At 44.9% G+C, this 25354-nt stretch overlaps 6 protein-coding genes across 6 annotated transcripts; 4 read left to right on the top strand and 2 right to left on the bottom strand.

Annotated features, from left to right (window-relative positions):
- Window positions 1-122: 122 nt before the first annotated feature.
- Window positions 123-1853, top strand: IAQ61_001264 (uncharacterized protein; the record flags this gene model as incomplete). Its single annotated transcript, XM_003842416.2, has 3 exons — window positions 123-559; window positions 611-919; window positions 965-1853. The coding sequence occupies 3 exons, from the start codon at window positions 123-125 to the stop codon at window positions 1851-1853; spliced, it is 1635 nt and encodes a 544-aa protein (XP_003842464.2).
- Window positions 1854-2157: 304 nt separating this feature from the next.
- On the top strand, window positions 2158-4827 carry IAQ61_001263 (uncharacterized protein; the record flags this gene model as incomplete). Its single annotated transcript, XM_066095036.1, has 1 exon — window positions 2158-4827. The coding sequence occupies one exon, from the start codon at window positions 2158-2160 to the stop codon at window positions 4825-4827; it is 2670 nt and encodes an 889-aa protein (XP_065954884.1).
- A 214-nt stretch (window positions 4828-5041) lies between these two features.
- IAQ61_001262 (uncharacterized protein) lies at window positions 5042-8297 on the bottom strand (the record flags this gene model as incomplete). Its single annotated transcript, XM_066095035.1, has 9 exons — window positions 5042-5255; window positions 5335-5651; window positions 5717-6316; window positions 6380-6487; window positions 6544-6883; window positions 6941-6953; window positions 7013-7030; window positions 7290-7504; window positions 7558-8297. The coding sequence occupies 9 exons, from the start codon at window positions 8295-8297 to the stop codon at window positions 5042-5044; spliced, it is 2565 nt and encodes an 854-aa protein (XP_065954883.1).
- A 1372-nt stretch (window positions 8298-9669) lies between these two features.
- On the top strand, window positions 9670-11478 carry IAQ61_001261 (uncharacterized protein; the record flags this gene model as incomplete). Its single annotated transcript, XM_003842413.2, has 4 exons — window positions 9670-9910; window positions 10026-10129; window positions 10311-11395; window positions 11457-11478. Exons 1-4 carry the CDS (start codon window positions 9868-9870, stop codon window positions 11476-11478), a joined length of 1254 nt encoding a protein of 417 aa, XP_003842461.1. The 5' UTR covers window positions 9670-9867.
- Window positions 11479-12123: 645 nt separating this feature from the next.
- IAQ61_001260 (uncharacterized protein) lies at window positions 12124-14301 on the top strand (the record flags this gene model as incomplete). The annotated part of the gene is made up of 3 exons (XM_003842412.2): window positions 12124-12802; window positions 12890-13774; window positions 13877-14301. 3 exons carry the CDS (start codon window positions 12124-12126, stop codon window positions 13996-13998), a joined length of 1686 nt encoding a protein of 561 aa, XP_003842460.2. The 3' UTR covers window positions 13999-14301.
- Window positions 14302-14397: 96 nt separating this feature from the next.
- On the bottom strand, window positions 14398-16200 carry IAQ61_001259 (uncharacterized protein; the record flags this gene model as incomplete). Its single annotated transcript, XM_003842411.2, has 2 exons — window positions 14398-15350; window positions 15409-16200. Coding segments are annotated over 2 exons (1041 nt in total), but the record flags the coding sequence as incomplete, so codon positions are not given.
- Between the last annotated feature and the right edge of the window lie 9154 nt (window positions 16201-25354).

Here is a 25354-nt window from a genome sequence, read left to right as displayed (position 1 = left end):
ATGTTTAGCGAGTACCTGGGTCTCATGCCCATGACGTCTGCTAAGAAAACCCGCATCGAATGACTATATTTAAGAGACTTGTAGTAAACCTGTAAAATAATTGTTCCATTATCGATGCAAAAATGTCCCAAGCATTGGTTGTAGTCCTTGCGAGCATTGCGCTCCAAGCTGCAGCGAAGACGGTACGATCTCCTACCCCACCGATGGGATGGAATAGTTACAACACCTGGGGCTGCTCCGTTTCCGAAGAGAAGATCAAACAAAGTTCTGAGGGGATCGTCAGGCTTGGTCTGGACAAGGTTGGGTACGACTCTGTCACAGTGGATTGTGGCTGGCCTGCCCGAGATCGAGATGAGCAAGGGAGATTACAATGGAACGCTACGCTTTTCCCTTCAGGAGGTAAAGCGCTCGGCGATTATCTCCATGGGATGGGACTGGCCTTTGGACTCTACTCTGGTGCAGGATATCTACAGTGCGGGTCTACGGATCTGCCTGCAAGTTTGGGGTACGAAAAATTAGACGCTGAGAGCTTTGCTGAGTGGGGTGGAGACAGTTTGAAGTATGGGCTCCCAAAATACATGATTCATATTATAGTATTGACAAACTCCAGATATGACAACTGCTACTCGACCTCAAACACGACCATGGTGGACTCCAGTTCTGAGGAATCTCAGTCTCCTGCACGATTCCAGCACATGGCCGCGGAGTTGGAAGCAGTGCAGCGCGATATACGCTACTATATTTGCCAATGGGGAATCGGGACCGATGTAGGGAAATGGTCTGCCGAGATTGGGAATACTTGGAGGATTAGCAACGACATCTACAATGCGTGGCGTAGTATCTGGCGCATCACCAACCAAGTAGTCCCATATTTCCGACACACAACCGTGGGAGCCTTTGCAGACATGGACATGATGATGTAAGTTAACCACAGCGTGGTCAGGGTAAAACTAATCGTTAGCAGTATAGGATTGAACGCGCTTTCAGCTGAAGAGGAGCGCTTTCATTTTGGAATGTGGGCGATCAACAAATCACCTCTCATCATCGGTGCGGCTCTCGATGAATCCAGAATGAGCAAGACTTCATTGGACATCATGATGAATAAAGAAGTCATTTCAATTAACCAAGATGCTCTCGCAAAATCAGCTCAACTCGTCCGTCGGTACTCCGAAGAGGAGTGGGACGTCTGGCTAGGCGATCTCTCCGATTCCAGGAAAGTCTTGGGCATTGCAAACTGGAGGAACGACACTCAGAGCGTGAAAGTCGACCTGAAGTCGCTAGGAATCGCATCGGCTACTGCGCGCGACGTGTGGGCTGCGAAGGAGCTCGGTGCTGTTGCTGGAGTGCGGAACATCGAATTGGCTGGACATGAGCTACGCCTCTGGATTCTTTCAGACATTGTTGCAGCCGAAGCTCTCAAGTCCGCTTCGTACAACGCGGCTAGCAATGCCACAACATCGGGTGGTGCACGTGCTGTGCAATGTGCTACAGGCGCTTGTCTGCCAACCGGCTCGAAGGTTGGGGATATCACTTCCGCTTCCAGTGTGACCTTTTCAAACGTCCTTTCCGGCTCAGAGGGCAAGGCTTTGCTGGGAGTCGACTTTATCAACTACGACTACGCCTTCACCACGGCATGGGAGCTTGGTGACAACATTAGAAACATGACGATCGCCGTCAATGGCGGGGCAGCCAAGCGATGGGCGTTTCCTCTCTCGGGCGGTAATTGGGAAGAAAGCGGTCGTCTCAACGTCGAAGTCGATGGCTTCACAGTGGGTTCCAACAACACAGTGATTTTTGCAGGATTCCGCAGCGGACTGGGCCCTGATCTGGTTGGGTTTGAAGTTTTGGAGTGATACGAAGCGTTCAAGTATGTAGTACGAACATCATACAACACTCTCTTACAGCACGAGATGATGAATCATTCGGTCATGTTGTCGATATTTTGGAGACACTGCATGCTTCCCCTCCGTGTCCAAAGAGGTTAGTGTTTCAGTGGGTTGGTGTAGGTAATGGGTATACTACATTGGGTAACCCCGCACTTCAATCTACCTCAGAGTTATACCGAGCGACCCACATGGAGTCTCCAACAGCAACGATGTCTTCACCCATGACTTCCATCCGGTCTGTTGTCCATATTACCAGTCTTTATCAATCACAATGGAAGGCCATCAATCTGCTCCATTCACGTCCACCTACTTAGAAACAGACTGGGCTTTCAAGCAAGGCGATCTGACATCGAGCAATGAGTACGCTGAAGCAAACAATCTGCCAACAGAAATCCATCGCGATCTCTTAAAACACGGACGAATCGCTGACCCCTTTGTCGATCTAAACGAGCACTCGGTTCGCTGGGTGGGCGATGAAACATGGACATATCGAACTACTTTCGCAGCGCCTCCGGACCATTCACTACCGAATGTCACGACGATGCTAAAGTTCGAGGGACTGGATACATTCGCCACGGTCCATCTCAATGGTGAAGAAATCCTCGTCTCAGACAACATGTTCATAGAACACCGCGTCGATGTTTCCGCAAAGCTCAAACAGGAGGCAAATGTGCTAGAAATCATCTTCGAGTCTGCGCGGAAAAAGGGGCTCGAACTAGTCGGAAAACATGAAAATCTTCATCGGTATATTGTACATCAGACGGAAATTTCTCGTGGGCCGGTGCGTAAAGCTCAGTATCACTGGGGCTGGGACTGGGGCCCTATTCTCATGACCTGCGGACCCTGGAAGCCCATTTGCCTTGAGACGTATACCACTCGGCTTTCTGATCTCTGGGTGAATTATGAACTGAGTGGCGATCTGAAGTCTACGGCTGTCAAACTGAGTGTTCAGCATGATGGCCCCGTGGAAAAGTTGTTGGTTGGCATTCTTGATACCACCACAAAGGAGGTCATTAGAAAGAAGTTGGTCGAAGTGAATAGTCAAAGTGCTTCAGGCCAGGTTGAACACACGTTTAATATCGACAACCTCAATCTTTGGTGGCCACTCGGATACGGTTCGCAGCATCTTTATGAAGTGCAGGTGCAGGCAATGGGTGTATCTACATCAGGGGATGACATACCTTATCACTCTATAACCCAAAAGCTCGGCTTCCGTAAAGTGGAACTGGTTCAAAAGCCAGATGGCCACGGCATATCATTTTACTTTCGCATCAACAACATCGAAATTTTCTGCGCCGGCTCCTGTTGGATCCCAGCCGACTCATTCCTCACACGCATCACAGCCCAAGACTACCGCGACTGGGTCGAACTCACCGCAAGCGGCAACCAAATCATGCTCCGCGTCTGGGGCGGCGGAATCTATGAAGCCGACGCCCTCTACAATGCCGCCGACGAACTCGGCATCCTCATCTGGCAAGACTTTGCCTTTGCCTGTGCAAACTACCCAACCCACCCGTCCTACCTCTCCAGCATAATCCTCGAAGCCACCCAGGCCGTCCGCAGACTCCGACACCACCCCAGCCTCGTCATCTGGGCCGGCAACAACGAAGATTACCAGATCCGCGAAAAGTACAACTTGACCTACGACGGCGACGACCACGATCCCCAGTCTTGGCTCGACACGGATTTTCCCGCTCGCTATATCTACGAATACCTACTACCCAACCTCACACGCTCGGAATCCCCACAGATACCCTACCACCCAAGCTCGCCCTTTGGCAACGGAACATCGACCGTGGTAACAGTCGACCCAACCATCGGCGACATCCATCAATGGAACATCTGGCATGGCACCATGTCGCCCTACCAACACCTCCCCGACCTCGGCGGCCGCTTCGTCTCCGAATTCGGCATGGAATCATACCCACAGCTCTCCAGCCTGAGACCCTACATCACTGACCCCGACCAGCAGCACCCAGGCTCCCTAGTCATGGACGCCCGCAACAAAGCCATCAACCACGAGCGCAGACTGCTAGCCTATGTGGCCGAGAACTTCCGCCTCGCGTACGATTTACAGACCTTTGCCCATCTGACGCAAATTATGCAGGCCGACGCCATGAGCTGGGCGTACAGGGGGTGGCGCCGACAATGGGGTTCTGGCGCGCCTGGGTCGCGGCAGTGTGGCGGTGTGCTTGTCTGGCAGCTCAACGACTGCTGGCCCACTATTTCCTGGGCTGTCGTCGACTACCTCGGCGTTCCCAAGCCCGCGTTCTACGCTATCAAGCGCGCAATGGCGCCCGTGACGGTGGGCGTGCAGCGCAACTTTCGCAGTGCTAGCGTGAGGCCGGCAGTGGACGGGTGGCAGCGGGAAACGGGGCATGTGGATGTTCTGGGGTTGTGGGAGAGGGTCGAGTATGCGGTTTGGGTTGCTGATGATGGGAGGGGCGGGGAGGGGGAGGGGGAAGTGGAGGTGCGGTGGATTGCTGTGGGGAGTGGGCGGGAGTGTTGTCCGGGGAAGAAGGTCGGGGTGCGGATTGTAGGGAATGGTGTCACTGAGGTAATGAGGGATGTTATTCGCACGAGCGCTGGCGATGGCGGAACCGAAGTCGAAGTTGGAGCCGGGTATGAAGGGTTCAAATGCCCCTTTGTAATTCACGTCTCTCTCTCCATCAACGGCAAGCCCATCGCAACCGACATATCCTGGCCCGAGCCGATCAAATACCTCTCGTTCCCGGACCGCGGAATCTCGGTTCGCTCTTCAGACGACCAATCGCGAGTCTATGTTTCGGCTGCTAGACCGGTCAAGGGGTTTGTATTTGCCGAGCGCAAGGGCGTGAGGTTAAGTGATAATGGGTTCGATGTTGTGCCTGGGGTGGTGGTGGAGGTGAGTGTTGAGGGATGTCGGGCTGATGAGTTGGCGTGGAGGTATGTCAATATGTAAAATGGAAGAATATGGAGGGATAGGGGTGAAGTTAAAGATGGATGGGTGTTAATTGTATAGTTAGTCAACTTACTGAATGCTCGCTTACATGGAGTGAAAAAAGTGTATCTAGAGGGGATCAAATACGCCACACGCTCTATATCCGTGCTTCAAACTTGATTATTCTTTGAAAACACGATTGCAACTATGCGGCCTTCACATACCGTCCACCACTTCAAAAATGCCAATTCCCTTCCTCCTCTTCCTCGTCATCCTCCGAATCATCGTCATACGGCTCGTCATGGTGTCGATCGCAGATTTTCCAAAACACAGTCGGGCCAGCTGGACCATGTTCATCGTAGTCCTTGTCGAACCAGGTACCGATGACACCGCGCTGGGACCTCAGGCCGCCGACCTGGATGCCGTCGCTGCGCCAGCGCTCTTCACCACTTGACCTCTGTGTTAGTCAAGTCGAAAGGACGAAAGAGACAAAAAAGGGGGGACATTATTCGTGGGTTGCAAACTTACCCGTAAAACACAGAGATGGTCTTCCACCGCACTTCACCCTCCTGTGTCAGACGCACAGAGCCGCGAATCTTGGAATTCGCGTTTGGATCCCAATGGGCCTCTACAGAGCGGGATTTCCCTGTAAATTCGACAATAGGCAGACTGGGGTTGTCGAATTCGCCTGGTTCCAGGACGGCGGTGACTTGGAGGTCCATGATGATGTGGCGGGTGGCTTCTTCGGTGGTCAGTGTGTCTCGGGGTTGGTCGGCTGGAACTCTGGTTGCTGCGGGGCTGAAATTGAAGGTGTAGAGGTCGTTGTAGTCTAGGAAACAGACGACCTGATGTCTTGTGTTAGGCCCGTGTTCAAATTTGCATGCACACACGACGAGATCATGAGGCTTACCCGCGACCAGATTCCGGAGATGTTGTACGGGTCCTTGAGTTGCAGTGGAATGTCCGGCTGTTTGAGCAATTTCAAGGGATACTCTGGCATGATCTTTGCACGATCTGGAATCACGCCTTCCAGGGGCTCTGACCACGGTGGGCGGAATCGCTGAAGGAAGCGTCGACAGCAAAGGCCAGAGTTGTAGGCTAAGACGACCATTATGCTCTCCACCATTTCCCAATCAACACGCATGCTACCATCATTACGGAAGGGTCCCCACGCCGTCTTCTCATTGTAGTTGCGCAGGTCGTAGACGCGCGATCGAGCATAGGGGTGGGTTTGCAGCACTCTTCGGCCAGCATTCGTGGCCGGGATACCAAACATGCAATGTAGCTTCGCACTCAACTGTCGGCCTTCATGGTCTTGGACAGGCCTGTGATTCCATTTCTCCACTCGGCCAAAGAGGGAGGAGCGGCACATGAATGCATCGTGGTTTTGCTGGATGTGTTGGAAGAGCTGTGTGATTAGTTTCTGGTTGCGTGACTCGCCGAATTCGTCCGCCGAAGCCGACGCAATCAGACTGTCCACGGTAGTTGCAACAAAATCAAACTCGTCGCGCTGCGATTTGATCATCAGTCTCGCTCTTGATTTTGTGTGTTTACAGAGGGACTTTTGGCTGACCTTGACATCATTATTTGCACTCTCAAGTATCTTCCGACACTTGACAAGCTTCTGTAAATCCCCTATCCACTCCGGGTCCGGATCACCCGGTCTTCGTCGCGGATCGTCCTTGAGGACAAGTCAGCAAGCCCTGCACATGTTTACACAACATCATTCAGTCATACAAAGTTCCGAAGATAATGCGCTTTGTAGAGTCTTGAGTTCTTCTTGATGAATTCATGGAAGGCTTTCGAGGTAAGTGCACAGGCCGCTAGATCTTCGGTATTGATTTCTTCTAGGATTCGTATTAGGACATCGTAGCATAGATCAAGAAGCTCCGTCATCTTGGGCGTGTTCAGCCAGTTGTTCTTTGTTGAATGCGATGTACCTAGAAGTCGAAATCGGTGGGACGATGTACAGGATGATGATGCTGATGTCAGCGCTGTGATGCGTGTGGGGTTCCAGATAGCGTAAGCTGCGGCTATAAGTCGCAGCGTATTGCCGATAGGGCTGAGCCAAAGCCGCCTGTACCACCTAACTGGTCTGGGGCTCTTCTCGACCATGACAGACATGCATCAATACCCATAGTTATAGGCTGTTGTCATGTTAAATTCATTAGGGATATACTTCGGTCGCTGCTGATGCTCAGAATACCTATCTCCGCAAATAGTACTATTGTCCGCAGCCAGAAAATATCAAAAGGCCTCATCTTTCACTCAGACACAATCCTGCACGGCCCACCTGTCTTTTCCCCATACATCCCTTGAGCCCTACGCAATACCAATAATTCTCTCCTTACTCCCAACTCGCAGATCCTCACCTCTGCTACTATCACTCCACTGCGTACTACTATGACAACAATCCAATCTGCGCTGCCCATCGGCTTGCCCACTCCTCATACAGTAGCTACCGCCCATATCCTGGGTAGTACTTATTCTTCCTGTAGCCGCAGGCCCCCGCCTCGAACGGAAGACCTGCCTTGCGTACTTCCAGAAACGTGGGAACACGGGAAAGCAGCAGCATAGCATTACAGCAGTGGATTCAGCCGTTGCGCATGTGGCTTGCACAACGATCCAGTATGTGTAGTCGTTCTGGAGGTTTTTGTTGAGGGTGTAGTAGAGGCGTAGGGCGGAAAGTGCACAGGCACTGGGTAGAAAGAGTTAATGTCAGTTGAAGCTAATGAGACACGCAAGACTTACAAGGCACCTGTCGCAAAAACGGCCGCCACCGCAATTTTTTGGCTGGGCGGCATCTGTAGTCCGGCAACGCCGATAATGGGCAACGACAGCATGACCAGATCGGTTACTAGATTGACGGTTGCGCCCGAGATTCCAGGCACAGATTTTTCCATGCACCAGCCCTCGACCGTCGGCTCCCACGCACGTCGGACAGGAAAACAGGAGAAGACGCAGAGAAAAAGAACGGCCATGTATGAGCCTGAGAGCAAGACAATGGTAGACCAAGCAGCCCAGTACATGAACCCTCTCAAGACGGAGTTGGCCGTAAATATCTGCTTGATCTGTAGGACTATGGCGAGCTTCACCGAGGCAATGTGGATGCAGTTTATGATCTGACCAACATAGACGGGGTGGAGTAGGGCAAGGACCTGGCCAAGAGTGAAGTCCCACATGTGCTTCCCAAGGCCGAAGGGTGCAGTTGCGAACATGCAGCCCAGAAAGCCGAAGAAGCCGACAGTGGCTAGGATCATGAGATAATCTTCAAGGGCGAACTGATGCATCAGATGGCAACGAGAGTAGATGCGAATCGACACGGCGGCCAGGATAAGGATGCTGCACATGACGGAGATGGCGATAGTGGTGGGTAAAAGTGTGAATGCATTCAAATCCAAGGCGAGTTGGCCGACGGGAGGTTCGTGTGCGGGGCAGGATAGGTCGAAATTGGGGGGTTGACAGAGCTGGAGAGAGTCTTCGGCTGTCATGATGGCGGTCTGTCGAGGTTGCTCTCGTGATGGGATATGTCTGCCTGACTGCACAACTACTTTATATCTCTTTCGAATTATGGCTTGTATAAGACGTAAGTTGATAAACCAGACAAAGAGAGAGGCGAGGGATGACTTCTGCGCTCATGTAAGGGGACGCTCTAGGCCACGGAGAACGAGGCCGCTGAATGGGTTCCAATGCACCATGCCACTAACAGCCAAAGACAGACTCAGTAGACATGTCAGAATACCCAAGACATGGGACATGAAGTGTAAACTTCAGAGATGAGGTGGCTAGCATGGTGACGAGGAAAGATGACCTCTACCGCTTCACTGACCCTTGAGGTGTTGAGCGGAGACTTGGTTGTACAGACTTGGAAGAGTCACCTTCACAGTCATATTGGCTGTCTTTGGTGTAGCAAGTCCTCGGTCACAGTTTCGAGTATGCGGGGAGATGGACCAAAATAGAAGGTTGGCAGAGGCAGGGGTACCCTGGCCGAGTGGTAGAGATACCATTCAGGGAAGATGATGTTCTTGGCTACCGCTGGGTTGTTGGAAAGTTAATCATGCGATCCCATTGGATTGATGATAGATCGAGGGGCTGAATGGGGAAGGGTAGTCAGGTATCATGGGGAATGTGTTGTGGCAGATTCCAGGCAGCAAAAACAAGTTTTTTTGTTCTTTCTGAAAGGCCGAGGTGGGTGAGAGGAGATTGCACGGGTTGGCCGCGGAGGAGTCTAGTCGAGCACGCGGTCACATGACGGCATCTCGTATTCGTCTAGTCAGGTAGGTGCAGCCTGAGTAGGGTAGAGGCTCGAAAGGAAGGAAAGAACGAAGGAAAGAAGAAGGAACGAACAAGGAAAGAAGAAGGAACGAACAAGGAAAGAAGAAGGAACGAACAAGGAAAGAAGAAGGAACGAACAAGGAAAGAAGAAGGAACGAACAAGGAAAGAAGAAGGAACGAACAAGGAAAGAAGAAGGAACAAAGGAACAATAAAAGGAGAAGGCGGGGTGAGGGCAAAGGAAAAGGAAATGCCATTGCAAAGACAGGACGCGGTCCTGTAGGGCACGGTGGAGGCAGTGAAGATGACGAAGAGAATGGCATCAGCGAGCAGTGGCTTGTGGTGGCAAAGAAGACGCGTTCAACGGGTCGGGTGATGCCAAGTGCATTCTTGTGTAGGGTAGAGAGGCTACTACTCTACTGTGTGCATCATCATGGTAGAGTAGAGTAGCAGGTAGGAAGAATGCTCTAGAATAGAACAGAAGAGTACTCTAGAGGACTCTACTCCTAGTAGCCATGTCAAGTCTCTGCTGCTTGGTGAAGTGTTGCGCGTCTGTCCAGCAGCCAAGGCGCGTGCTTGGCCGTGTTTGGCTGACGCGGGGACTCAGCCACACTTTTGCCCATCAGCCTGCTCCGAAAGCCGAAGGAGCACAACAGACCAGAACCCTTCTGCTACTCACCCTTAACCCCCCTCTACTTACTTACTTACTTACCTACTCTACTCTCTACCACATTCCCTTTGCGCCCTCCCATCCAGACTCCCTCCCAGACAGACACACGGCTTTCACCATGGGCTTCAGCCTCAACAACCCGCTGCCCTCGTCCATGAGCAGTATGTCTTGCCCTTTCTTTGTGACCAGCCAGGATTGCGCCATGGCGGGCCCTGCGGTGACGTAGCTGTCGCCGCACCTTTTGACTATCTCCTTTGGCTGACACACAGCTGACAGACGAATGCAAAAAGACGGGCAAGATTCTGGCTTCGTTTGTTGATCCTCGGCAAGCTTTTGGTCCTGACAAGATTATTCCGCCCAATGTGCTTGCCAATGCAAAGGTGAGGATACAAAGTGGATGATTTTTTTTTCTTGTGATAGTCGCGCAGGTAACTTGTTGGAGGGCATCATGTGCCCATTGCCGCCTGTTCCGGCAGCGCCTTTGGGGAGGAACCGCTTTGTCAACAAGACCGTGGATTGCACACAGTGCAGCATATATACTAACATCTATCCATCCTCCAGGGCCTCGCTATCCTCACCGTCTTCAAGGCTGGCTTTCTCGGCACAGCCCGATTCGGCTCGGGTGTGGTTGTCGCCCGCCTCGCAGACGGCTCCTGGTCGGCGCCCTCAGCCATCGGAACCATCGGCGGCGGCTTTGGTGGCCAGATTGGCTTTGAACTCACAGACTTTGTCTTCATCCTCAACGACGCCTCGGCCGTCCGCACGTTTGCCCAGGCAGGTTCGCTGACTTTGGGTGGCAACGTCTCCATCGCCGCAGGGCCGGTCGGGCGCAATGCCGAGGCAGCCGGCGCAGCCAGTCTGAAGAGCGTCGCGGGCATCTTCAGTTACAGCAAGACCAAGGGCCTGTTTGCGGGCGTCAGTCTGGAAGGCAGCGGTATCATCGAGCGGAGAGACGCCAATGAGAAGCTGTATGGCCGCCGCTGGACCGCCCGAGAGCTGCTGAGCGGGCAAGTCCCACCCCCACCTGCCGCTGCCCCGCTGCTCAGCGTCCTCAATTCGCGCGTCTTTGCCGGTGTGGGAGGTGCAGCCAACGTTACCAACGACGCCATGTACAACGACATACCCGTATACGACGACTCGCACGACAATGTGGTATGGCAGGGGCGCCAGGGCTCGGCCATGGGCGAGGGCGTGCGACGCGACCGAACAGGCTCCATGGGCCAGGGCTATGCCAACAACAACGAATACCAATATACCGACAACCCCAAACGCGCCACCTGGGCTGACGATGTCTACGACCGCCAACCCTCGTCTGCAGGCAACATCAACCGCTCCTTCTCTACGCGCGCCAACCCGAATGAGACCTTTGATACCATGCAGAGCAGGGGGCGTGCTTCGACATTCAACGACGACTACAGCTATAGTGATCGGAAGCCTGGACGGCCGACGGCGCCGAAACCAGTGTTTGGTCAGAAGAAGGCGGGGTTGGGCTCAGATCAAGCCATTGCAAAGTTTACTTTTGATGCTGATCAGCCCGGCGACTTGGCCTTTAAGAAGGGCGAGGTCATCACCATTCTGAAGAGAACAGACAACGAGACGGACTGGTGGACGGGTAGGATAGGCGACCGGGAGGGTATATTCCCAAGGTATGTTCTTTGTGATTGATGGAATCCGCCTGGATGGGTATCAGCTGACCATGGACTTCAGTAACTACGTCGAGACTGTCTGAGCTGAGCGAGCGTCGCAAGTTTCATTCTTCTGCATCCGGCCTGTTTTGGTATCTTTGACGAATTTCTTTTCGCATATTTGACGCACTTGACTGACATTCGCACGGAAGATACCACCATAGCTTCATATTCTTAGACCTGGTAAATATTATTGTTGAATTGGGACGGTCTACTCCACTCAAGTTGATGACTGCATTGATAGGTACAAGGGAAACTGTTATGCATTGCTACAACATCAGACAGAGATCGAAACCCCTTGATCTGCTGTACGCCTTATGTCCGGTGTATCACCGTTATCGATATCTTACCCCAATTTACTCCAACTACCCCTCCTTCTTCCCGTCCATCAACTGCTATCATTCGACAACCCACGAATGCGAAAATACCTAACCCAGATGACTTAGAGACGTCGCAGCTACCTCGCCCGCCATTGGATCGTATCCCTAGTACACCGCGGCTATCAATCACCCGCTTCCGCAACATTGGTGCTGCGTAATCGACTCCACCAGCATGGGTACTGATAGAGAGACAGGCATATAGTGAGCACCATGTGCCATCTGTGCCGGTACCCCTTTTCTTTTATCCATACCCGTATAACATCTTTACCATTTTGTAAGCTGTAACAAGCTTCCGCCTTGCAAGAAAACATGACGGCCACTTGGGAAGCCAGCGCCAAAGCAAAGCGCGAGTCCATACTCGCTGCCATACCACCTGAATGGCGTCTCACCACCATCCCCACTGTAGAAGAACAACCGGATGTAACAACATACATGCAGCGATTCCTCACCTCCTCTGAAGTAACAATGACTCAGTCCCCCGCCAATGTCATTGCTTCCAAAATCGCAGCAGGTGTTTGGACCGCTGAATCCGTCACTCTCGCCTTCTGCCACGCCGCCTCCCTAGCTCATCAACTTCTCTCTTGCCTGCATGAAATCTTCTTCGACGCTGCAATTGCCTCGGCGAAGGAACTAGATGCCTACTACGCCACCCACGGTCGAACTGTGGGCCCCTTGCACGGCGTCCCCGTGTCGCTCAAGGATCAATTCCACGTACGAGGCGTAGAAACCAGCATGGGGTATGTGGGCTGGTTGGGCACTTTTGAGGGGGTCAAGGGCACAGGCAACGAAAAGGTGGTCGAGAGTGAGATGGTGGAGTTGCTGAGGCGGGCGGGCGCAGTGCTCTATGTCAAGACGAGTGTGCCGGCTACGCTGATGTCTGGCGAGACGGTGAACAATATCATAGGGTATACGCTGAATCCGAAGAACAAGAGATTGACGGCCGGGGGGAGTAGTGGGGGAGAGGGTGCCTTGATCGGGGCGAGAGGGTGTACGTTTTCTTTCTTCTCTTCTTTTGTGTTTCTATCCCTTGTCAGCCATGAGTGAGTATATGTTCTATGAACTGATAGCCCCATAGCACCCGTAGGTCTGGGCACAGACATCGGTGGAAGCATCCGTATCCCAGCTGCTTTCAACGGCCTCTACGGTCTACGTCCCTCGACAGGTCGTCTCCCTTACCACGGCATGGCGAATTCTATGGACGGACAAAATACCGTTCTCTCCGTCGTGGGACCGCTCGCCACCAACGCCGCCTCCCTACGCCTCATCACACAGGCCATCCTACAGCAAGAACCGTGGAACGTAGACCCCGCCGTCCACGAAATCCCATGGCGCCCAGATCCCGAGCAAGACATCCAGAACCGCGCCACTGGCTCAGACGGCGGCCTCGTCTTCGCCGTCATGCGAACAGACGGTATCATCACACCGCACCCGCCCGTCCTCCGCGCCATCGATCAAACCGTCACCGCACTACGCAATGCCGGCCATGAAGTCCTCACCTGGACGCCCCCCAGCCACCAAGAAATCATAGACACAGGCTTCAACGCGTGGATCTTCGACGCAGGCGCCGACGTCAAATCCGCCTTTGCCCTCTCCGGTGAACCCATGCCCCCACAAGTCTCCTTTTACAATACCATAGCCCCGGACGAGGAATTCACCGCCTCCCGCATCGCAGCGACGAACCGCAAGCTGTGCGGTCTGCGCAGAGCCTATCTCGCGTACTGGGCCAGCACTGCGCAGGCGAGCCGGAGCGGACGAAAGGTGGACGCGGTCGTGTGTCCCGTTGCGCCGTTTGCGAGCGCGAGACGGGAGCGGTATGCATATTATGGGTATTCGACTTGGGTGAATGCGCTGGATTATACGAGTGTGGTTGTGCCGGTTTGTACGGTGGACAAGGGAATTGATGGCCGTGTTGGCGCGTTTTCGGCCTTGAGTGGGTTGGATGAGGAGATTCAGGATGATTGTGAGTTTTTTTCTTCTCTTTGTCTATTATGTCCTAGTCTTTGTGCCTGGATACCCTTGTTATATCATGGTGAGAGGTGCGCGATACTGACGCTGAACACAGATGATCCGGACATCTACGACGGTGCACATGTTAGTGTGCAGATTGTGGGGAGGCGATTGGAGGAGGAGAAGATGTTGGGGATCGCAGAGTATGTAGGGGGTTTGCTGGGGAAGTTGAGGTAGTTTTTCGTTATAGCGAGGCGTGGGGTGGTCATGGTGCATTTTTGTGGGATTGTGTACATGTCTTGCGCACTCGTTGTCGTATCTACAACCTGTGAAGTAGTGAAGAGCAATTGGGCGAAATATATAACGTTCATATAACTCTTTTATGTCGATAATGGTACTTACACAGCAACGTATCATACAGATACAACCTGTACCATAACGCCAACACGTGAACACTAGTCCTTTCGAAAGTCTACGGCCCTCACACTACGCCTCATTTTCCCAAACTTTTAAGGTGATCGTAGTGGGAAATTGCTCGTATGGGTGGAGATGTCACGAGAGGACATCGCTGGTAGTGGAATAATTGGATAGCATATACAGTAGTTCGTCTAATGCAGAAAAGAGATGTTATTATGATGATGATGAGTTTCTGTCTGTTCAAGGGGATTCTAGCTGAGATGTGCTGCGCTATTCGGACCCTCACCGTCGAGTCCCGCACTATCGAACTCCACAAGTACGACTAGGCCATCCCCCTCCCTTGACTGCAAGAACGCTGGACACAGGGTGAAGTTGACATGTTAAAAGGAGCTTGGGTTCGGACCATATTTGTACTAGGTGCAATATTAAACTTCATCTTCTTGATCTTCCTCTTCCACATTCTCTACTGTACTCCAAGTACTTGAGTCACACTTCAACCATTTCGCTATGCACTGGTCGCTGGGCGAAGAGGGGGTTTATGCTCTATGCTGTGTGCTGAGTATGTTACGTGCAGGCTTGTCCAGTGCGGTGGGGGAGCGGAGAGTGTTGTCATATTTTTATTTCAGAGATGCTGTCATGCTTTCGAAAGTGTGAGTGAAGTCAATATAGGATCGTTGGCCGACTGGTTGGAGAGCTTGCATGGGGTTCTCAGTCCTTTTTGTCGACGGTGAACTCGTGTTGAAATCTAAAAGAACAACGTTCAGTGAGGGTAGGAAACTTCCTCGTCGGTTATGGTCTCGGTTGGATGACGCATCATGTCGTGGTTAACTTGGCGGGGACTTTTGAATACTAGTACAAAATAGTTCATCATGGATGGCAATCATTCACATCGCATAGATGCTCTCCTCATTCATCATGCCAGCCTAAGCATCTTTCAACAACTTCCGCGTTGCACTCTCCATCCACAGCTTTGTGTACCAGCGATGCGCATATTGAAAGTTCCACGGCAGCGGCTGCGAATTTTTGCCCTCTGGTGTCGTGTCCACAAACAGCGACTTGAGATGGAAGGTCGCCATTTGTGCGTCGTCGTCGGTGCTAACCTCCATCGAAAACAAGCCGTCCGAGGGTCGAGGGTCCTGGTTCAATGGCGAGTCTCCACATCGCACAATCACCTGCCATCGTGTCAGCAAATCCCGTCCTATGCCAACATGCGAAATCGCAAACACTGACCTTGTCATCGCTGTGCTCCACCACCTCGAAATGATCCGTTATCTTGGTGCCAACTCCGTAATCGCTCTTTTGCAACTCCTTCGCATCCCAAAGCTGTCCCTCTCGTCCTGGCAGCGCCCGGTACTTCCTCTCCAAATACCTCCGCTGCACCCTATACGCAAGTCCTCCCCACACCCCCCTGCAAAAATCCGTCGTCAATTGCGCCCTATCCACACTGATTCGTCCATCCCGCCCCGTAATCCAATACTTTTGCGGCAGCTTGCCATACGGAATCCCCTTGACCGCGTGGTCAATGGTGACCGGGGGATTACCAGCGGGGTTGTGTTTGCGAAAGGTAGACGTGGTGAGGTCGGGTGAGGAGACATCGAAGGGCACGAATTTCGTCGAGCGCGTGTAGAAGCTCGCGGTGCTGTAGGCCAGAAGCACGTTTGCGCCCAGACCGAGGGATATGCCGACTACGACGCCCAGGGCGCGCTTGGGGCCGGATATTCGCTTGAATTGTGGTGGGGGGGAGATTGTGTTCATGCTGGGCCGTTGGGTAGGGGACAGAGCGGCCAATTGGGGTCGGGGGTAGGATTGGCAGCTGGTGGGGAGAAAGTATTGCGCATGCGGTGGGTGAGGTTGCGTGATAGGAAGACTTTTGGTGGTTGTAGGTGGTGAGGGTTTATCGCTACCTAGCCGTTGAGGTTCGGCGAAGCTTGGGACGACCGATCTTCGGCTTTGGACCGAACTGCCATTGCCAACATGCCTAGGTGGATCGGAGACGAAGTATCGCTTGAACACCAACATAGTCTATCATCCATTGATAAAATAGTCTTTGACTTGAATGCTCGTATCTTAAAAAAAGCAATAATCACGTTTCTGATCTGAGAATCCATGTTCAAGTAAAGTTTTCAAGCTTCATCAACGGTGCATTGTAGAATCGCGAGTCGAGCCAGAGGGAGACAAATACAATGTGCAACAATATTACATTTTAACAACTGTTAATTCACTAGCTATACTCCATATAAGCATATAAAAGGAAATCTTCGAAGGCAGTGTCTAGGAACTAAGATGTTCGCCGATGTACCACTAACTAGGGTGGTAAATAGGTATAGGTTGGGTTAGGGTTAGGTTAGCTTATGTTAGACCCTGTGTGGAAATCTGGATCACTAAGGTTAGGAATAATTTAGGAGATAGATTATTAGATTGTATCTACTACAATTAGACTTATATATATAGAGCTTTAGCTACCCTTACTAGAAGGTAAATAATTAGTAAACCTTCCTTACTAGAGCTCCTGCTTTTTATTAGGCACTTAGTAGTAAGCTAGTAGTTAATTAGATAGTAGGTTATATATAGGTATTAACTAGGATTAATTAGATTAAGACGCTCTATAATCTAGTTAATATCCCTCCTATAACACACCCCCTAGGTATAGGTAGATTTTTTATTATTATAGTTATACTTATAGTTAGTAGGTAGTATAGCTAATTAGAGCGTTATATATCTAAAGGGTTAAATTAGCTTACCTTTTAGATACTAATTAGCACGCCTTCCTTATTTAGCCTATGCTTATACACTTAGATATTATTTAGACTAAGCTTTATAACTCTATCTACCTAACTATAATCTTTACTATAGCTTAAATTATAAGATTATATAAGTCTAAAGATCTAAACTATACTTATATTCTTACTAACCTATATCTTAGTTAAAGTTAAAATCTACTACTTATACTTACTCTACCTATACTACTCTTATTACCTTCTATACTACTAAAGCTACTATTACTAAAGCTACTACTACTAAAGAAGAGTATACTACTACTAAGCGTAAGGCTATTATAGAGTATATAGTAGCTAAGTATATAGCTACTACTACTATAGTTAAGATTAAGAAGCTAAAAAAGGGTACTCCTACTTTAGCTCTTACTACTCTAGCTCTAACTCTAGCTCCTGCTCCTCCCTAGACCCTACCTAATACCCCTACTCCTTCTCCTACTCCCTCTCTAGCTCCTAAGGAGACCCTAAGATCCTCCTACTATAGAGAGCCTAGTATTTATTATACTAAAACTTATCTAAATTATCTACGCTCTACACTCTTTAATAAGTCTAATAGTAAGTGCTATAACTCTTCTAGTAGGGGGACTTAGTACTAGTAGTACTTCTTTAGGTATAGCTATATCCTAATATATATAATCTATATAAGAATTTTTTTCTTTATAATACTTAGTAAGATCTATACTAATAAACTAATAGCCCTAAGCTTACCTAATACTCTACGCTATCCTTCCTAGTAAGAAAGTAGGTAGGTAAGAGCTAAGACCTTCTTAAGGATAAGAAGTAGAGGGTCTTAGTACTCCTTAAGGAGAGTAAGGCTAAGTAGCAGGAGCTAGTAAAAGCTACTACTATTACTACTAAGCTTGCGCGTAAGGCTACTTCTATAGCTAAGGGCGCCTAGAGCTCTTTATTAGAAAATAAGGACTCTAGCTCCTTTAAGGTTCCCCTTATAGATCCTAGGTAGGAATAACCTAGGTAGCTCCCTATAGACTCTAAGGCACGCTTCTTACGCGTAATAAAGCTCCTTAGGGAAGCTACCTAGTTAATAATAGAGAGGTAGGCTATAGTTAGTTATTCTTATATTATATATTAATAGATCTTATATACTACCTTACTTTAATTAATACTATATAATATATACTCTACTATTATATAACTTTAGGTGCTCCCTAAACCTTATAAATTATTATATAGTTAGGTTTTTAGTAAGCCTATTAGCTAGTATATTACTAGTAGGTAAGTAGGTAATATAGAAAGATCCCTTTATATATTCTTATCTAAGCTATATATTTTAAATGTCTATATAGCGTAGCTTAGTAGTAATCCTTTTATTATTACCTACTACTAACCTAATAGTTTATTAATTATTATAATTAATTATTTAGGTAGTATCTAAAGTAAGGTGTATTTTAGTTAAAAAGCGTTTTAACGCTATTACTTCTTTACTTACTTACTTAAGCGCAAGGAGCTCTACCTTAGTAGTTAAAGTAGTAACTATTGCTTATTAAGCTGCCTTCTAAATAATAGGTCCTCTAAAGAGCGTAATTAGGTATCTATATAATAATTACTAAGTATTAATATTATTAGTAAATAACGTATTACTATATATTATAAGCTTATTAGGATCCCTATTCCTATATTAGATTAATTAGTATTAAGTATAGTATAGATAGACAATTACTTAATTAACTGTATTAAAGTGTTATTTAGATAGGTTAGTAAGGTATTAGGAGAGCTAAGAGGCTATATAGGCAATATTAGGGCGCACTATAATTAAGGTATAAAGGATTAATCTAACGCGCTCCTAATAGTCCTTAATCTCCTTTTTAGTGGCTTCTCTAGTACTCTTTTTAATATCTTTACTTAATAGTAGTGTAGTAGGGAATTTTCCTATCTCTACTAGATTAAATTTCTTTATAATCTTGTTAATATATTTATTATAAATAAGCGTTATTATCTATCTCTTTCTATCCTAGATTACTCTTACCCCTAGAAACTAGCTTACAGATTCCTTTTCTTCTATAGTATATCTTTGCTTTAGAGCTTAGATAACTTTGTAAGCTTAGCTTACGTGGTTTTAGTAATAGAGTAATAGGATATCGTCCATATAGAATATTAATGTTATAGACTAGCCTTAAGGGAGAATGCAATAAGCGTTGATAATAGTATTTAGTATCTTAAAGGAGAGATAAGCCCTCTACGCCTTTTTATAGGTGTCTAGTGTGTTTGCTTAGTAGTAGTGTTAGACTTAGTCTATCTTATGTTAGACCTAGGCTTAGGTATAAGCCTAAGTCCTTTACATACCCCTAACCTTCCCCTATAAACTATCGTGAAATTGTCTTTCTAGGGGTCTAGGGTTATATCTTTATCCTCTATAATCTATATTAGGCTTTATTACTATATTTTTTAGTTTTATTATTATATCTTTGTATTCCTTCCTAATTTATAACAGGCCTGTATATTAAGTAGTACGCGCGCGTAGCGTCTATACGCTTGTTTTAGCACCCTACTATAAAAGTTCTAATATAGCTATCCTACCCTACTATAAATTTCCTAAACTTACTTTGTTATACAACAGATTTCCCCCTACTAATTAGCCCTCTCTCTACTCTTTTTCTATTAATCCTGCCTATCTAGCCCCTATTATATCCTTATCTATAGCTGCTAGTGCTAGTAGTAGGGATCTACTATAAGGTAGTTAGACCCTGCGCTAGGCCTACTAAGATAAGGTGCGTACTTCTAATATTCTCCCTATATTTCCTGCACTAACTTTTTATTTAGCACACATCTCCCTAAACCTAGTTACTTAGTAGCTTTATTATTTCTAGTAACTTAGATAATAAGGAATATAATAGTAGCTTTATAAAGCTACTTCCCTATAATTAGTGTATTAACTAGCTTTATCTCTTTAGTAAGTGTAACTATTAGGAGGGTAGTAGCAAGTTCCCCTTAATTTTTTATTTTCTTTATAGCAAGTTCTAACTATATCTAGGGCGCTTATATAAGTCCTGCTATTATAGCTATAAGACTTATACTTAGTTAGAAGCTATCCTTACTAATAATCCTAACGTTTACTAAGCCCTCTGTAACTAGCTTTAGTTTTATTATAGTTACTAGGAGGATTACCTTTATATTATAAAGAAGGGGACCCTTAGCACTTTTATAGGGAAACCTACTAAAGGTACCTATTACTAGTTTATACTATAGTTCTACTAGCTCTACTATTATTTTAAGGATCTTATATTAAGGGCTTAAACTAATAACACTATTACTCTACTTACCCCTACTACCTATTCACGCGCCTATAATTAGTATTAGCTTAGTACTATTATTCTATCTACTACTAGTACTCTAGTATTTCTACTTTAGTCTACTATTACGCCTTTATGTAGTAGTTATAGTAATAATAATATTATATAGCTTGCTACTACTACTAGTGTTACCTTCTAGCGTATTAACTAGTATATAAACAAGACCTAGGCCTAAACTAACCTTTATATTAATAAGCTTAAGAGCGCTGCTAAGCGTACTGCCTATAGTATTAAGACTCTTATTATTAGTATTAATTTTCCCTTATTCTCTTTATATTTATTCTAATATTTACTTTCTTTAGGCCTAGGGTGCTGCGCGTTAGCAAGCTATTAAAGTACTACCCTCCTCCTACTACTACTACTACTGCTACTTATACTTGTTAACTAAGTCTTCCCCTACCTACGCTGCGCGTAAGCGTTACTACTATTACTAAGAGATATAGAGGCGTTAGAATAATATAAATAATAGTTTAGGGGGGGCTAGAGAGGGGTTAGTTATAGATAGTAATAGTACAGATACTACTACCTAATTATTAGCTATATTATAAAACTTTAGTAGTAGGGCACTTACTTAGAGTGTTATTAGGATAAATAAAAGATATCTCTAATACTTTTCTACTTCTTAATTATAATAAAGGTCTAAGTTATTATTTTAGTTTCCTTTTACCCTTACCTCCTAGCTTTTATATGTATTAGGCTATTATTATACGTAGTATCCCTATACTATTCCTTAAACCTATCTAGAGCCTTAGTATCCTACACTACCTCTAGTAGGTGTAATATTAGATTAATATACCCCTTCTATTTTACTAGGACTTAATACTTTCCTTTTCCTCTTATATTCTTTGCATAAAGGATCTCTTCTACTTCCTATTTATCTAGTATTATATCTTTATTTTCTAGAGTAACTATTAGACCTAGTTATAAGTCCTAAAGCTTCTAGCTTAGTAGCAGGTTATTAGTAGCTCTCTCTAGCAGATCTATATGCACAGTCTTATACAAGTTCCCTAGTAAATCTAATACTACTATAAGTAGAGTAGGGACTTCTATTACTTTATACTTTACCTATAGCTAGTTAAACTTTTTACTTAGTTAGTTTATCTTTATATTGCGTATTATAAACTAAACTATATTACCTTTTAGGAACTTTTTAGCTAAGTATTAGGACTAGTTTATTACTTCTTATTATTATTACTATTAGAATATAATAGTAGCTTGCGCTAGCTCTACACCCCTTTATAGGTGCGACAAGAACACTATAGCCTCTCTATAAGGATTCTTAGGCTTTACTAGTAGTAATATTATCTTTTATAGTGTGTCTATAGTATACCTATTTAAAAGTAGATTTAGGCTAATACTAGTTATACTAGAGTCCCTATTATTAAGTGCAAGTTAGTAGGCTAGTAGGTAGTTAGGCTAGTTAGTCTACTTAAAGCATACTATTATACGCAGCACTACCTATACCTCTTAGTTTGCCCGCTCTATCCTACTGTCTGTCTAGGGGTGGTATATAGTAGATAGTAACTAGTTTATCTTTATTATCTAGTATAATATTATCTAGAAAGATCCTAACTAGTTAGAGCCTTAGTTAGTAATAATAGAGGATAGGAAGCCCTAGAACTGCCACTAGTTGTCCTAGAAGATCCTTGCACAATAATTAGCTACTATAGAGACTATTACTTTAAGCTAAATATATTTAGACAATCTATTAGTAATAACTAATAGGAACTAAGGTTTACTATTATCTTTTATAGGTAGGTTAACTATAAAATCTATAGATATTTAGGACTAGTATTATAACGCAACTAGTATAGGTTATAATAGACCCTATTAGCGCTTCTAGAAGATATAAGCACTATAATAATAGCAGTTCTAAACATACTACGTAATATCTCCTAATATTCTATCCTAATAATAGTTATAGCGTAGTATTTAAAATATTATATTCTTCCCTAGATATCCTACTAAACCTAATTTATATACTTACTATATAATAGTAGTTATAAGGGGTTCCTATATTAGTAACTAAATAACGCCCCTCTAAAGCAAAGTACTATGTGCGCTAATTGTATAGTCCCTAATCTATTACTTTATATTAGCTAAAACTAGGAAGGACCTAGCGCCTTTCTAAACTATATTAAGACGCACTTAGTATATCTTATCTTCTAATACTACTTTATCCTATAGTATCTATATATATAGGTTAGTAAAGAGGCTAGCGCCTTTTAGTAACTTAGACGCCTCCTCTACTTCTAATACTATAACCTAAATTAATTTAGGGCGTATTACTAACTATAGTGTTGCTTTAGAGGAGTTTAAATCTTATAGTTACTTACTTAAGGTATTAGGTTATCCTATAAGATAGCTAGGTCTATACTATAGGATATACTAGTATTTTAAAAGTTCCTCTACCTAGTAGCACTATTACTTACTTAAGCTTTAAAGGCTAGTAAAGTACTCTAGGTTTTTATAGTCTATAAATATTATAAATAGCTTATAAACGCTCTATAGCTCTACTAACTAACTTTTAAGACACTTAATAATAGCTAGTAATTCCTTATTATATATAGTATAGTTTTATCTCTCTAGTATTAATACTATAGAGTAGTAAGCAACTAGGCGCTAGACGCCCCTAACTTTTTATAATAAGCAACCCCTAAGAGTGTATCCTAAATAGTCTACTTCTAATAATATTTCTTTAGCTAGGTCCTATTATATTAGTACTAGTCTAGATATAAATGCCTTTTTTAGTATATTAAATGCACTCTATTCTTCCTCTCCCTATTAGAATAGGGGGTCCTTCCTAGTTAGTTAGTTTAAAGGCGCTACTACTTTAGAAAACTTTGCAATAAAATTATAGTAGAAGTTAGTAAAACCTAGAAAACTTCTTACCTCTCTTATATTCCTAGGGGATTCCTATTCCTATACTGCCCTAAGCTTTTTAGGGTTAGGTCTAAGTAATTTGCCTACCTTAATAATATAGCCTAGGTAGCGTACCTCCTTAATATAGAACGTACACTTCTCTAAGTCTAGGTATAGTCCTACTTCTTTTAATAGTATAAGTACACGCTTTACTTTTTCTATATAGTTAAACTAGTCTCCTCCTAAATAAATTAGGATATTATTAAGGTAGGCTATTATATACAATCTAAGTAACTCTATAAGCGTAGTATTAATATATTATTAGAAAGTAGATAGCGCACTACTAAGACTAAATAGATATACTAACTATTTATATAACCTAAACTAGGTATAGAAAGCTATTAAGGACTTATAACCTTCTACTATTCTAACTTTATAAAAGGTAGCGTAAATATCTACTTTTATAAACTAATTTACGCTAAATAGTGTGTGCAAAGTTTCCTTAATAAGTAGTAGTAGGTATTAGTCTAATATTATTATACTATTAAGCATCTAGTAATCTATATAAAGGCGCTAACCGCCTAATAGCTTCTTTACTAGCAATACTAGAGCTCTAGCTATAGAAGAGCTTGCTTAGATCTAGCCCTTGTCTATTAATCTAGTAAGTTATATTCTTAGTTCTAGTAATTAATTATAAGATATAGGGTATAGGGGACCCTATAGGGGGTTAGGCTAGGTTCTATTTAGGAGAGTTATTAACTAAATATAGTAATTTATACTACCTTAATAAGGTAGCAAACTACTTGCTAACTCTTTGTTAAACAGGTCCTTAAACTCTTATAGTTCTAGTAGTAACTTTATCTTTCTAGTTTTATACTTAGGTTTATAGGGAACTATGCTATTAGTAATATAGATAGTGTGTATATTAATAGGACTTCCCTTATTAATACTTCCTAGATATTTTATTAGGCGTAAGTTATATATTACCTATAAAATATCTAGTATATATATTACAAAAGTTTATACCTATATATCTTCCTATTAGGGTCCTTAATTTAGTAACCCTGCTATAACTAAACCTAAGATAATAGAGATATAGGTAGGATATAGGCGTCTCCCGCTCTCTTATACTACTATATTTCCTACCTTCCTAATTATTAGTTCGCCTTATAGAATATCTATAACAACACCCTCTCTATATAGCTATAGTCTGCCTAGTATTAGTTAATAAGAGAGACTAGGTACTATATAGGCTAAAAGCTAAGACTACTAACTATCTAAATTATAGTCTAATACTACTAACTATAAAATTCTTGTACCTTTAGTAATTCCCTAGGTATATTATAAGGGTTATAGGGGAATATCTATAAAGTTTCTACTAATCTATCTTACTAACTTTTCCTTAACTGCACTAAAACACTAGCACCCTAAATTAACTATTACTTGCACATTCTCTACTCTACCTAGGAGGAGGGGAATAAAGAAAGGAGGATTATTTAACCTAGCCTTAATATCTAGGGGACACTTAATAGCCTCTACTATTAATAATTCCTCTATTATAGTGTCCTCCTTATACCCCTAACTTAGCCTAAAGTTAGGGGCAGCTAGTTTCCTAAATTAGGGCCGCTTGCTAATACTACAACTATCTTAACACCTACTAGTTATAGTAATAGGTATTAAGGCATATACGCATAAAATAACTGCCCTATCTACACTAGGTATAGACCTTTACTAGTTTCTATATATTAAACAGGTCCTATAGGATCTAGTTAGGACGTAATGTTAGCAGTTTAGTAGGTATACTTAATAAGGCTGCTACTTCTACTATATTTGTGTCGCTGTCCTAATCTAAGTTAGACTTCTACTAGGGTTCCTTAGACTTACTAGCCTAAAGAAAACCTAGTTCTAGAGAGGTTATTTTAATATCTACTATAATTATCTTATATTCCTCTATAGCTATGTTATAGTTTATCCTAGAGACTCCCCTATTAAGGGAAACTAAGCGTATATAACTATTAAGAGATTACTAAAGTTATAAAAGCTTCTATTTATTATCCTAGTATAAACCTCCTAACTATATAAGGAGCTACACAAAATTTATAAAGAACTCTATAAAAGGCTAATTTTAGCCCTAATATAAGTGTTCTAACATAACTTAGGCGCGCTCCTGCCTATAATAGTTGCTATAATAGAATACTAGATAGTTAAGAAACTTGCTTATATCCTAATACT

The sequence above is a fragment of the Plenodomus lingam genome, assembly GCF_022343315.1.
Source record: "Plenodomus lingam strain CAN1 chromosome Unknown contig_12, whole genome shotgun sequence".
Taxonomy (NCBI): Eukaryota; Fungi; Ascomycota; class Dothideomycetes; order Pleosporales; family Leptosphaeriaceae; genus Plenodomus; species Plenodomus lingam.
This window is presented reverse-complemented; position numbering and strand designations above follow the sequence as displayed.